The sequence below is a fragment of the Danio rerio genome, chromosome 5, assembly GCF_049306965.1.
Source record: "Danio rerio strain Tuebingen ecotype United States chromosome 5, GRCz12tu, whole genome shotgun sequence".
Taxonomy (NCBI): Eukaryota; Metazoa; Chordata; class Actinopteri; order Cypriniformes; family Danionidae; genus Danio; species Danio rerio.
The window spans coordinates 37931617-37945756 of NC_133180.1; the positions used below are offsets into that span (position 1 = coordinate 37931617).

Genomic DNA, 14140 nt, shown 5'->3' on the forward strand with positions numbered 1-14140 from the left:
CATTTTATTTTTAGTGGATCATCACACTTTCACACATTCAAATGTAACCCTGCTACTTACAAAATGAAATAAAACATGCTAATCTTATTTCACTGTGATTTAGTACTTAGTTGTTTATTTTTTTAATTTTAAGTGAACAAACATGAACAATGACATCATCCTGTCATGGGTGAGGATTAATTCTTTTGTTTACCAGAGCACCACAAATATGAAATTAACATATACACTGCCACCTGGTGTTTAAAGGGTGTTAAACTGCTACACACTCACTGTTGAACGATGAGATTTCTTGTTTTCGTAAAAAAGAAGAGCAGGAAGAAGTGACAAAGGTAAGTCTTTATAGAGGACACCGGGAAGTAGGTTAACAACTTCAGTTTAACTGGATATGGGCTACAGTGGGGAAATCATATGATCCCACCCATTTAAATAAAAGCTGATTAGAAAGAGCTGAATAATAATATAATGTTCCATATATGCGTTTTGGTGTTCTCTTTTTTTACAACAATTTGTATACTACAAGTTTTATTGTAAAGTATGTTGTTGTTTTTTCTGTTATGTTGGTATTGCAAACAACAACCACAAAACTATCACATAATAACCCTGCTTGAGTTGACAGTGGGTCCAAGACCATATTTCTACTACATAAAAAGACCTTTGTCTGTATTACTATAACAATAATAACCATATAGTTATCATTATTATTGTAAAATCAGAATTATTGGTTTTGTGTGTGTGTGTGTGTGTGTGTGTGTCTGATTGAATATTTGGATAGTTCTACAAGCTTTGTTTAATTTTTGGTTAATGAAACCTTTTTATCTACACTAGAATTGTGTTTTGATTATGTTTTCCTGTGAATCCATGGTTTTTGTAGAGTTTTACACTATTGCAATTTGCAGTAAACCAAAACTGGACTAAACTGTAAGGCTGAGATCTGAGAGGAAAACTTCCTGGTCTCTATTTTTGTCTAGGCATTGTGTTACTAACCCAACCCACACAATAGGCAAAGTACCAATTAATAGAATAATCGAATGGGTGCGCCATTTATTCACCTTGTTTTTAATTACAACTCAGATTACTATTAGAAATTTCCCAAACAAACGGAGCTCAATGGAATTCCCAAAGAAAATCTGACTATTTATGCACGTGATACGCATGCGCGTCCTGGGCTTCGCGCATGCGTATTTGCAATTTGAGTGTCTGATTACAGTGGCTTTGGGAATTCCCCAGGAAAACACCTACGCTGCCTTTTCTGGACAAACTAGAAAACAGTAAGCAGCAACTCAAGAGGTGAGCGATTTGTAGTTTTAGAATGCTCTGGACATGGAGGGAATCTGAGGCTTGTGCAACAGCGCTTGCCGCTGTTGTTTGGGAATTTGTCCAGAAAGAGCCCATCTTGTTCCCCTAAAAACATCAACAACCCGTCAGACGGAATCCACCTGGACTGAAGGCAAACGTCGCAAACACTTTTGTTGGTGAGGAAAGGAAAGGTAGTTTCTCTTGTTACGGCTGACATAATTGAAACAGCTGATTTATGTAAATGGAGGGGACGCAGGATATTCACGGTGAATCCCGGAGACAGAATGCACGGCCTGGACGCAGCGACGCTGTGGAGAAAAGGGGTGCCTTGGATTCTGTCTCAGAGGACTGGTGTGACAGCGGACTGGACTCCTTTAGCGGAGTCGGACTCAGTTTTGATGTTCCCTACGACACTTACACCGAGACCGAGCAGATGTGGACACCTGGACGGTGTGTGTCTGACATACGGGACATCCCGCCTTCGGATGCGCCCGACAATAGAAGCAGCGCGGACTGTGTGTCGATCGGCGGCGGAGAGAGGCTTGACTCTGCCATCGGGGACTCCATTAACGAGGATGCGGTGGTGGGGTGTCTCTCCGCCGGGATTGGTACTATGATCCTGAGCGAGCCCGCAGGGACAGACAGACAGGCGGTCACAAACACAGAGGAGGGCCGCCAGCGGAGGGAAGAGCTTTTCAACACGCTCAACTTTCTGTCGGAGGACGGGGACACGTAAGTTAAGGCTGTGCTGTCGTCTGGAGTGGACGGTTATCGGTTTTGTTGTCAGACTGTATATTTTTCTGTTTTGTTTTTCAGAGTACTTCATTTGGCGCTGATTCATGAGCAATGGGGTGTTGTCCAGTGCCTCCTTCAAAACATTGGGATGGACAACACCTGGATTCCTTACCTGGACATCCAGAATGACCTGGGCCAGGTAAATGCACAGTATTGCCAGATGCTTCTAGAATAAAACGAGCAAGCAATCTATTGATGAAAAGCAATTAGCTGTTAATTATTGGTGATCTGATTTATTTTGGCTTAAAACATTTGCAGTAGATTATTTAATTTGTGTGCCTATTATGTTTTCCTTAATTAAATCACCTTTAATTAAAGCTTTAACTGTGACCCTCACAACGTCTGTTCTCTGATAGGGATGTGCAATAATCACCAAATAGTTGGCTGCAAGTCTTTGTCAAATGAGTGATTCATTCAATCATTCATTCAAACAGTTCAGAAACACAGCAAGGGACTTTCTTTATGAATGAACCATTAAATCACAGGCTAATGACCAAAGTTTGTAAGAAAAAAAAAAGTTTTTTACAGCAACAAGTCACTCAAATGAACTCGGATTTTCTCATGTGCATCTAATCCCATTCATAATCCCAAATACACAATTTATCACTAGTAATAACAGAGACTGTGACAGACCATGTATATAAGTGGTGAACGGAGAAAACAATTAACTGGAAGTGACTTATAATAAGTGAATATAACAGCACTGATATGCCAAATACATTATGGATTCCATATGTCTAATAGTTCTTTTTCCACACTCTTTTTCTTCCTTACTCAGACCGCTCTGCATTTAGCAGTCATTGTCGACAGCAGTGAGTGTGTTCGAGCGTTATTGTGGAGCGGAGCCAGTGCAGAGATCCAAGAGAGGGGTGGAAACACACCGTTACACCTGGCTGTGAGAGAGCTGCGCACAGAGTGTGTGAGAGAGCTGACCAGCTGCTCACGGACACCACCAGAGCACCTAAACCTCACCAATTATGCAGGTACAGACTCGAGCAAATAGACTTATGTTAATCATTTTAAAGCATCCAAAGTGACTTTCAATAAATTGCATTGAAGGTTGTTGTAAGTTGCTTCTATGGTTATCAAAAAATTGCATTTTTATTTTTTAACACTCATCAATAGGCCTTTTACATTCATATTTTAATCACTTTCTCTGTTCATCTCTCTTTTCAAGGTGTAAGTGCTCTGCACCTGGCTGTATATAGAGGCAATTTTGATGTCATCAAAATGCTGCTGGAGGCAGGAGCAGATGCCAATCAACGGGTGAGAAAAATAGCATTCGATTTAATGGTGCAATATGTAGCTTTTGTCTCTCAAGCAGTTAATAGTCTCTGCATTCATCTCTATGGAGAACATTTGTGTTGATGAATGTGGTTTGTAGCACATATGTACACAATTAAAACAAGCTACATGGCTGGCTGTTAGGTTACAAGCCAATGTTTATTCAGGTGTTATTACAGGCTCTTTTTGTTTGGGGTTCATGTGTTTTTACAAGCAATGATTTGTTGTTTTGATTAATAATTGTCATGGTCATTAACTTTAATGTTGCCCCCACACCTTACATACACAAGAGTAACTGGAGCTATTTCTCTTTGTGTATGGATACAAAAAGTTACAGGCGAATGAAGAATGTATGCATTTTCCCACCAAATGCATCTTGACAGGTGTAAACTGAAATCACTAATACTACAGGGCTGTTTAATGCTTGATTTATGCTCATTGGCTGTTTAAAAATCTAAGATATTCAGTTATTTTCAGAGAAACACAAATCTAAAGTATTTTTAGGCAAGTATTAATATCATTACACTGAATGATTGTAGTTATTTCACAATAGTTCAAAACAATATACTTTGAGGTGCAGAAGAAACTAGCACTACACATAGAAGGATAGGATAGTTTGAGGATAAAAGCCTGACGAATATATCTTGAAATACAACATCTAAATAATGTCTTTTTTTTTTTTAGGTGTGGTAACCATAGTATAAGTTGAATAATTGACTTTAGTCTGAATCATTAGGAAATAATGCACACTCCACTGTGTGTCAGGGCCACATCATGTGTGTGCATTATTTTTTTTAATAATACAATAGCCCGTGTTCATGTATTCCTTCCTCATTATACGCTTACTGTGGTGATTCAGGGTACAACAGAAACATGGTTCAGAAGTTGTGATGGAGTCACTTTTTGAACCAAAAGTTACATAGTGTACTGTTAAATAAAGGGAAGGCTGATGTTTCGACACAGTGTCGAGATCCTGAAGCGCAAGAGTTTCAAAAAACTGCACCGACGCAAAACACCCAAGTCACGTGACTAAGATTATTCGAAACACCAGGTCACGTGTCTAAAGCGATTCAAAGCATTGGTTGTTTCAGAGGCATTTCGAGACTTGTCGAATCTCCGATTGACTGACGGTCAGAGAAACTATGCTGCAAATGGCCTGAGTTTGAATCCCGAATTGTACAAATATTCGGAAATTATGACTTGATGTATTTTAATAATGTTACTTTTTAATGACCAGAACAAGACATATTTATTCACAAAGTGTTAATTCGGATGTCAGATCAATGTTAAAATATATTGCGCTACAAGAACAGAACATTTAAAAACTAACATCTGTAGCTGCATCACCCTGGATTTGAACCCATTATCTGTGCATTCAATCCAGGAACTCCCAACTCTTCACTAAATCACTTGAAACTTCAACTCTACAACGTGAAGTTTAATAACTCAATTTGTTTAACTGTTTGTTTGTTGAAGCTGTTCCTAAGCAATACATGAAAATGACCATTAGGTGTCACTGTTGAGACAGGTTTTTAAAACGTTTCGAAGTTTCAACACATTTGATTCGACTGTTTCAGTGAAGCGGATTCATAAAGTCTCGCTTTGCCAACCACTAGTTAAATATACAGCCATATTTGTTTTCCTTTTCTTCCTATTCTTTCTTAATTTGTATATATATATATATATATATATATATATATATATATATATATATATATATATATATATATATATATATATATATATATATATATAAAATAATGATTATCTTATTGACTTTGTAGGATCTGGGGTCAGGTCGGTCTCCATTGCACTGGGCAGTGGAAAGTCAGAAGCTAGAAACAGTGGAGCTACTATTGAGCGCTGGTGCATTGGTAAATCAGCGGTCGTATGCAGGCCACACACCCTTCTACTGTGCCCTTTACAGACCCAACAAAGATATCCAGACCCTACTCCGTGCCCATGGGGCCACTTACTCACAGGACGATGAAGAGGAGGAAGAATGCAGAGAGAGTGAAGAGGTAAAAGCCCAAACCACGCACATTTACTAGCCGAATGCCTTCAAATCTGCTTGTATACTCATCAGTTCTCATTCTGTCGCAGGAGGAGTTTGATGATGTCATCATTAATGGACAGCGAGTGCTGTAGCTGTAAAACATGGACACTGCTCTGCCATAGACCCTTTGAGCTCCAGCTGAATGATTGTGGTGTCTGAGTGTATCTGGTGGAGGCTATTCTGTATGTGTGTGTCTTTGTTAATGGTACCGTATGATGTCTGTATGCTGGTATTGGTTTAGGTTGATTGATTACATAGATTCTGTTTATCAGGATCAAAGTTATTTAAGCCTGACGTCACATAAAGCCTTCTAACAATGGAGGCAGCTTTTCATTTAATTAATTCATCAGATCATCTAGTATGTATCAGAATTAAAGGGATAGTTCATCTTAAGACACATATTCTGTTATCATTTACTTCAAACGCGTATGGAGAAGATATGTTGGGGTTATTTTGGAAGTGTTTTTTTGTGCGCACACAGATGTCCAATGTTTAAGCAACGTTCATCTAACATGTCTTACAGTAAATGTGTGTGTTTCAAATATGAAATGGTCAGTACGTGTTCAAGAGGTTGAGTAAATGATCCCTTTTTTTGGTTGAACTATCTCTTTAAGAACCAAATTAGCTAGAAGACACTAAACAGCGTGTCTATGCTGTATGAAGGCATCATGCAGCTGTGATGCCCCCACTATAAGGGATGTGTTGATGTACAAGATGAAAAAAAAAGGCTTTTTCCTTTATTTTTAAAGCTAAATTATTTGGCAGATTTAGGTGAAGAACTATTGAAGAGAAACACGAATGGTTTTTAATAAACTGGCTGAATTACTATCACTGCTAAACCAACTATTTGCTGTGTTTGAGTGGAGTGTCACTGTTTTCATTGTGACTTCCCAACCGTCTAATGTGTGTTTACAGTGGTTGTTTTTAATTCGCTTTTCTGTATAATACAATGGGTCTTAGGGGTCAAATAGGATAGACAAGAAGTGGACATGAGCAATGCAGGAAAGGATAGTTGGTCAGGAAGCGATTTAAAGCGTTTTATGCATAACTAAATAAATCAAATTACAATTTTAAAGAATTCTACAATAGAAATGACAACAGATTCACAACTTTGGATTAACATGCTGAAATTCTTGAACGTTGTTCACATTTCAGACTTCACTAAATGCAGTTACATGATCATATCGTCAAGAATCAACAACATTCCAAATTACATTAAATTTACACAATTCTTAAAGCATTTAAATTATATTTGAAATGTACTACTATAATTAAAAATATATATACTGATTTGATTTATTTTGTTTCCAATTGTTATTAAAGTAAAGATTTTTAGTCACTCACATGGGGGCATTAGGGTTGTGGACATTTTGTCACCGGTTTCAGATGTTTTATTTGGCTGAGTGTGAATATTTTTGGTTGATGATTGATAAAATGGACGCTCATTTGGAAATCAGGGCTCCTGTTCTACTTGTCCTCTGTGAGTTGACGGAATACTGTTGTGCAGAGCAAGTTTGTAATTGTTATTTGTCCACTGGGAATATGTCATTGATTTGACTTTATTCTTTCTGAAGCTAAGGTCACAGTAACATCCAGGAGAGTGGGAGAAGTAACATGTTTGGAGTAATGCAAGTCTGACCCAAGTCTTAAAGGTTTGAGTGGTACAGTTGCTTTAAGGGAAGTTGGATTTGTGTTTGAATCCATGTGTACAAATACATGCTGCACAGATTTCCTCTCACCTGTACTTATTTCTGTTTACTTGGTGATTGGTGAAATCACTGAAAAGCTCTTAGCAACCATAGAAAAGGACAATAAACAATAATAATGACGCAAAGACTGGTTTTACTTGTCTCGTGCTTATTAACACAATCGATCTCATCTAATTTCAAACATCGTAGAGTGTATTTAAGTGAGTGGTCACCAGTTTTAAACATCTCTATTTTCATACAGACATGTCCTTTATAAGTACTGTAAATGTCACCATGTAGATTTAAATACTGCATTTTAGTGACATTTTAAGCACTCGTTTTTTAGTATTAGAATTTGTATTCATAACCACAATTTTGATGTGCCAACATATTTCCTCAAGATTTAGAAAACAAAAAAATATGAAAGAAAATTGTTTTTAAGATACTAATTTATTACATCAAATTTCATTAAACAAATAATAGGAATCTGTTAAAGTTTTAAATTAAAAACTGTAGCCTATTGTCATTTATTAGGCAAATAACAAACTGGCCAGCACATTCAACTTTCCTCAGTCCGAATTTGGCCATTTGACTAATAAAAAAATGAAAACATAATAATGTACAGCATCATGATTTTTATAGCCTCTCTTGTAATAAAGTACATTTGAAAATTCATGGATAACAATAGCGATACTAGTATTTAAATGAATCTTATTATGGGTCATTATTTGTTTCAAGAGTAAGGTCCCAGATTGAGAATAAAAAAGACTTGTAAAATGCTTTCTCTATTTAAAAAGAATACAGTAGCAAAAGAAGACTTCAATTACATCAGATTGTATAGTTTCTTGCACAGCTGGACGTTGGACTCATGAAAATTAATTGTTTGCATTAGACAAAACTGATTAGCTGGAGTCACATGGAAGCGATACCTAACAGAAGATTAGTGGTCTTGAAGTCTTTTTCAATGGTGTAATTTTTACTATTTAGGATGACATAGCAGTCAAAATTTGACAAATGAGCTCATTCATTCATTCATTCATTGTCTTGTCGGCCTAGTCCCTTTATTAATCCGGGGTCGCCACAGCGGAATGAACCGCCAACTTATCCAGCAAGTTTTTACGCAGCGGATGCCCTTCCAGCCGCAACCCATCTCTGGGAAACACCCACACATACATTCAAACACACACACTACGGACAATTTAGCCTACCCAATTCACCTGCACCGCATGTCTTTGGACTGTGGGGGAAACCGGAGCACCCAGAGGAAACCCATGCGAAGGCAGAGAGAACATGCAAACTCCACACAGAAACGCCAACCAGCGACCCAGCGACCTTCTTGCTGTGAGGCGACAGCACTACCTACTGTGCCACTGCCTCGCCCAAATGAGCTCATGTACTGGACAAATTCTGAACTTTTGTCAATGAGGTCTTTTGCATTACGCAAACCCCCTGGCTATGGGCCTGAAATATCTGATAGACATACATTACCTATTATACGGAAAGTGAGGGCATATAATAAAAATGTTTACAATGTATAAAAACATTAATTTAATGAAGCATTAAATTGGTAGCATACACTGATTAAGCCAAAGCCAACCCAGTTTGCAAGGGATTGCGCACTCTGACATGAGGCACAGCTTGCTTACATCGCTATAATTGAACAGGACAAGCAAAATACCTCAATTTTGATTATAAAATAATTTAAATTAATTTAATTATACATTTATTGCATTTATAACACAGATCAGTGGACAATTATTGATTTTATCATACATCTTATGATAACCACTGAGGATGATGGCATCCCCTGACCACATGTCGTCCCTGGTACATTGACCATTACATATAATCAGCAAGTGGACAGAAAAACTTATTAAAGGCCTCATTTATATATGTATGCACACATGTATAACCAACCTGATTCCACCAAGAAGGACATGTTTCTGGCTTAACATCTATGTTGATCCTGGAACAACATTCCAATCAGCCAATCAGAATTAAGAGATACGGTTTATGTTAAGTTTAGGCTTACGGTTTATGCACTTCTACATGATTATCTAACTATTATTCCCCTCTGAATTTGGAAATAGTTTACATTTATGGTTGGGTTGATGTTCCAGAATAAGCACAGATGTTAATCCAAGATAGCATAAAACTTGGCAAATTCATGATGTGCATACATGTATATATAAATGAGGCCCTTGAAAAAGATTCTCTGTCCACTTCCAAGTCAACTCTACTAGTTTGAAATATGACCACAACACAATCTAAAGACAAAAAAAACAAACAAAACAAAAACATTGTGAAATCAAAATATGTGACCTTACTGAGGACAAAACACTTACACAGCAGTCTGTTCTCATCAAATAGAAGCTACATTGCCCATTATATTTCAGTACAGTGGTAAATGTCATCTCCTTGAAGTAGTAGTAGACGGAAAACCTAGACCAAAGCTCTTAATGACTTCTCAGTTACAAAAAACACTTGAATTTAAACAAACAACATGCTCATTTAACTATTTTTTGTATCTTTAGGTTTGGTCTTAAACATGACAATCAGAATAGCAAGCGATCCAAAACTAAATGCATTGTTGCCTTTTTTGATCTGGATCAAAAGACCCAAGCTACAAGTGTGCTCATATGCTAGTTCTCCTGAAAATAATGTACCCATCCAAGGGCTCCTAATAGTAGTCTTCTTTAAACAATAAGATATTTTATCCTTATTTACATTGCAAAAAGTGACCTGGAAACACTGCGAGATTCCCAGAGCGGTCATTGGTTCAGTATATATTTATAAATTTCATTAAGAGCTTAATGAAGAAAAGTATGAATCTCCAAATACTGCCTTGATCTGGCTATCACTCTTTTAAGTATTTTTCCCAATTAAACAACAGAAAAGCCCAAGCTTAAACCCATTTAGTGATATGATCGGAAGTTCTTCTCGAGCACGCACAGATTTACAGATGATCCAACACCAAACCCTGCAAACAGCGGTTCAGAGAACTTGGCCTGAAATCTGTGTATAAGCTCCATCGCCTCAGACACAGTGTAAAAAGACACAGATCCTCCAGCGTAATCCAGATACACACCGATCCGAGAGGTGCGAGGTGTACCAGGCAGATCTTTATCCATCTTATTGTGCCAAGCTGAGTATCCAGAGTCTGAGCACAGAAGGCTCCAGGATTTATCATTGTATCCAAGAAGGCTGTTGGAGTTCTTACCTTTGCGGCTGATGCTCTTGTAGGCAATTCCGATGGAAAATTCCCCATTCCACTCCGCTTCCCAGTAATGCCGCACTCCGCTGAGCGGCTCCTTGCACAGGATCTGACAAAAGCCATCAAATCGCTCTGGATGATCTGGGTAATACTGGGTTGTTCGCTTGCGGGTCACACGGCGGTTCCCGTCTGAAAGGACTAGCTCTTTATAGGCCGTGTTGGGGTCAAATGTAAGTTTACAAGAATCTGTGAAATTAAACAGCAGAAATTAAGTGAAACAGAGATCATTAAGTAATAATGTTATCATCTGTACAGTGAAGAGATTCATTAATGTGGAATTGTTTGTACACTCACATCTGAGGAAATCCGGTCTTGTTTTAGGATCTTGGAAGTCTGTTTTTATCTGAGCTGGAAATATAGTGTAAGCAACACATAAATGCATAGTTCTGTTCAGCCTTATTCAGTCTATATAACTAAAGGAGATAACTATAAGAACAGGCATATTAGCACCAACAACAACGTACAATAAAGATCTGTTTAAAAAAAACAATAGGTGACTGTCTTCACAAACGATGTTTGTTATGCTGGTTGAAAGTCTCTTCACATCCTGATAGCATAATTCATTCATTCATTTTCTCTTCGGCCTAGTCCCGTTATTAATCAAGGGTCGCCACAGCAGAATGAACCGCTAACTTATCCAGCATATGTTTTACGCAGCAGATGCCCTTCCAGCTGCAACCCATCACTGGGAAACACCCATACCCATGCTATATAATACACTACGAACAATTTAGCTTACCCAATTCACCTATAGAGCATGGCACCCGGAGGCAACCCACGCCAACACGGGGAGAACATGCACATGCATGGGGAGAACTCCACGCAGAAATGCCAACTGACCCAGCCGAGGCTCGAACCGGCAACCTTCTTGCTGTGAGGTGACAACGCTACTCACTTTGCACCGTGATGCCCCTGATAGCATTAAGTGGTCCAAATGTATTGATATTTGTATTAATATTCTGTGGAAGGTGTAGGACCAAGGCAATTTAATCAATGAATAAAATAGCTCTTATTCCAAAACTATTGTCCCACTGTGCCATTACTATTATTATTATTATTATTATTATTATTATTATAATTATTATTATGTACTGGACTCTTGGTGTAAACACGCCTTAAAATTCTTTATTTAAAAAAATCTAGAAACTGAGATATTCTCCTCACCAATCAAACGTTCTCCAGACCTCGGGATCAGGACATACACTGAAGTGTCACTCACTGAGAGGAAACAATAAATATAATAAATTAATATAAAATCTTTATGTATAAAAATAAATCTTTATGTACACTATCATGCACAAGTTTGGGGTCAATAAGATATAAAGGGGTGGTCCTCTATGACATCATATTTTAAACTTTATTGATGGGTAATGTAGCTGTGTAAACATAAACAACATCACTGAATGTAATATGCTCAAAGTTCAATGCAAAGGGAGACCTTGGCTTGGCAAATTTTGGGGACTGCAAAATAATACATCTGGCCTAGTGAGATCACAAATGCTTCAGGTTACGCGCATACAACACCCGCATTTACCACACTGAGCAAAGGGACATGGCCAGAGGCGCTGTACCGTTACAGCATAGGAAGCTAAAGTGGCGTCCAAACACTGCTATTTCCACAGAGCTTTTTCCTGTTTCTGTATTTGGGCTTCCAAAGGACACGACACAGTGCTTACAATTTAATTTTAAGTATGGATATAGCTCTAGCATTTGAAAAAGGACAGCTTTCAGAATATCTCCCAGTTCAGTGCTGGATTCGACTAAAAACTCATCAAAAAAGGAACAGTTGGAGCTGATCCACAAATCACAGCGCATTATGTTAGTCGACCAATCAGAGCCTCTTGAAGGCGCGCTTTCGGAGGAACTAGGAAACATGATTGTCGTTTTCATGTTAGCTTAGTAGCAGTATGATATTAAAGACATATGAACGAAAAACAAGATTTTTACAAATGAAGCATGAGCACACATTGCTTTGCATCTTATAAACAGAACCAAGCCTTAAAAATACACTCTGGAGCACCCCTTAAAAAACATTACTTTCAACAAGGATACATTCAATTGATCAAATGTGACTTTAAAGACCTTCATGTTAAAAAAAGACTTCTAATGTTGCACATTGATAGCAATAAGAAACCATTAACAGTCGAGTATATAACACCTTCTGCGTCATTGTTTGAATTTCATTCAGAAATTTGTCTGTAGCAATAGTAGATTTATCTTTTTTTGTCTGTCTAATGCAGAGTGATGTCTTCTATCTGTACTTTGTATAGATATAACAATAGTAAAAAAACAAGGTCATATCTTTTACTCAGCTTCTCCGTGAGTCTTCATGTTTACCTCGTTTGGAGATAATTCCCAGCTCTTTTTTGCAGATGTCGTCCAGGTGGTCTTTCATGTCAGAGACGCTCTTGGTGATCTCGCTGAAGGAGAACTCTGGGTTTATCAGAACTTTAGGTACCATGGGCTCCGGAGGGACAGACAGTGTGGGGAAATTCTGTACAAAAAATGAAGACACTTCAAATCAACGCTGAAAAGTAGCTTCCATGAACGTCCATCTCAAACAAAACATTTGCAGTTAGGCAGTTAAATCAAGTGATTTAACCTTTCTTAATGACAAAGAAAATGTTAAATATAAGAAGATGTAACACTTCTTTTACCTGTAGGAAGTGAATGTTGTCCTCTGTGTCAAGTATTAGACGTAATTCACCATCTCTCCTCTGAAGCTCCATGATCTCTTGTTCAAGTCTCTCTATGTATCCCTGAGCCTGTCAGTGCATTAAAGCTATTACAGTCAGTTTGTCTGAAACATATCAGTTATGTCCTTTTGTCCCAGTACTTGCATAAAGCTCAATTAAAGTGTAAAGTGCTTTAAATTTACTGAGATGAATGCATCACTTCCTCATTCATATCTGAATGCATTGTGTATTTACCTGAGCCATGGAGGCTTGTAGATTAGCCTGTATGAGCTGGGTGATCTCAGCGTGCCACCGCTCTACTGCCTGTTGCATCTCATTGAAGATTTTATCACTGTCAGTCTGGGCCCGCTGTGCATTTCCCTTCAAAGAAAGTGTGAAAATCAACAACAGCATGCATCCACATAGCCAGGGGGCAGCACAGAGCACAAACGATAGAAGAACTGGGACATTATTGTTGGATCTGAAATCACATACTGTCTGAATAATAGGTACTACATTTGACTGTGAACTTACTTCACAAAAGGTTTTTATATAGTATACAATAGGGAAATATACAATTTTGGAATTCTTATTCATATGGTACATTTAAGTTTATATATATATATATATATATATATATATATATATATATATATATATATATATATATATATATATATATATATATATATACATATTCATACAACAGTTCGGTCTGGTTCTCGAATTAATTGGCTGATAGCCATGCAATATTCTTCAATATCAGAAGTCATACAGCCTCTTTACTCTTGTGTATTACTCCGCCTACACCAGTGAAAAGCAGAGGCCTACAATGTACTTTTGAGGCTTTTTTAGGCGAGATTGTAGTTGTTTTGTAGCAGAGCAAAGACGGTTGACGTTGTCCATTCACAAGATAGCAAAAGAGACCGCATAATAATGTTTGTTTCTAATGCGTCTTTTGTTTTCGTTACTGCAGACTAGTCCAGTAAACAGAAAGAAAAACTAATTGCTTGCATGTGTTAGAGTTTTTCCTTATTGCAAACACAACAGTAATCTGGTTGGGTTTGCAATG

General features: G+C 37.7%; 2 protein-coding genes across 5 annotated transcripts in view; one reads left to right on the forward strand and one right to left on the reverse strand.

Annotated features, from left to right (window-relative positions):
* Positions 1-1221: 1221 nt before the first annotated feature.
* Positions 1222-6111, forward strand: nfkbib (nuclear factor of kappa light polypeptide gene enhancer in B-cells inhibitor, beta). The gene is given in 6 exon segments (NM_001128795.1): positions 1222-2028; positions 2113-2230; positions 2870-3074; positions 3269-3357; positions 5160-5396; positions 5479-6111. Coding segments are annotated over 6 exon segments (1185 nt in total). The 5' UTR covers positions 1222-1537; the 3' UTR covers positions 5524-6111.
* A 1625-nt stretch (positions 6112-7736) lies between these two features.
* Positions 7737-14140, reverse strand: part of ftr84 (finTRIM family, member 84) — a 61055-nt gene continuing 54651 nt past the window's right edge. For 2 of the 4 annotated variants that reach the window (XM_073951148.1, XM_005165370.6), the window contains 6 exons: positions 13324-13449; positions 13051-13158; positions 12731-12887; positions 11558-11611; positions 10688-10741; positions 7737-10579 (listed from right to left, as the gene is read on the reverse strand). In XM_073951148.1, coding sequence (XP_073807249.1) covers positions 10035-10579; positions 10688-10741; positions 11558-11611; positions 12731-12887; positions 13051-13158; positions 13324-13449 — 1044 coding nt within the window. In that variant the 3' untranslated portion in view covers positions 7737-10034. The remainder of the gene's footprint in view (positions 10580-10687; positions 10742-11557; positions 11612-12730; positions 12888-13050; positions 13159-13323; positions 13450-14140) is intronic. The other 2 variants (XM_073951149.1, XM_073951147.1) reach the window with 1 other exon arrangement.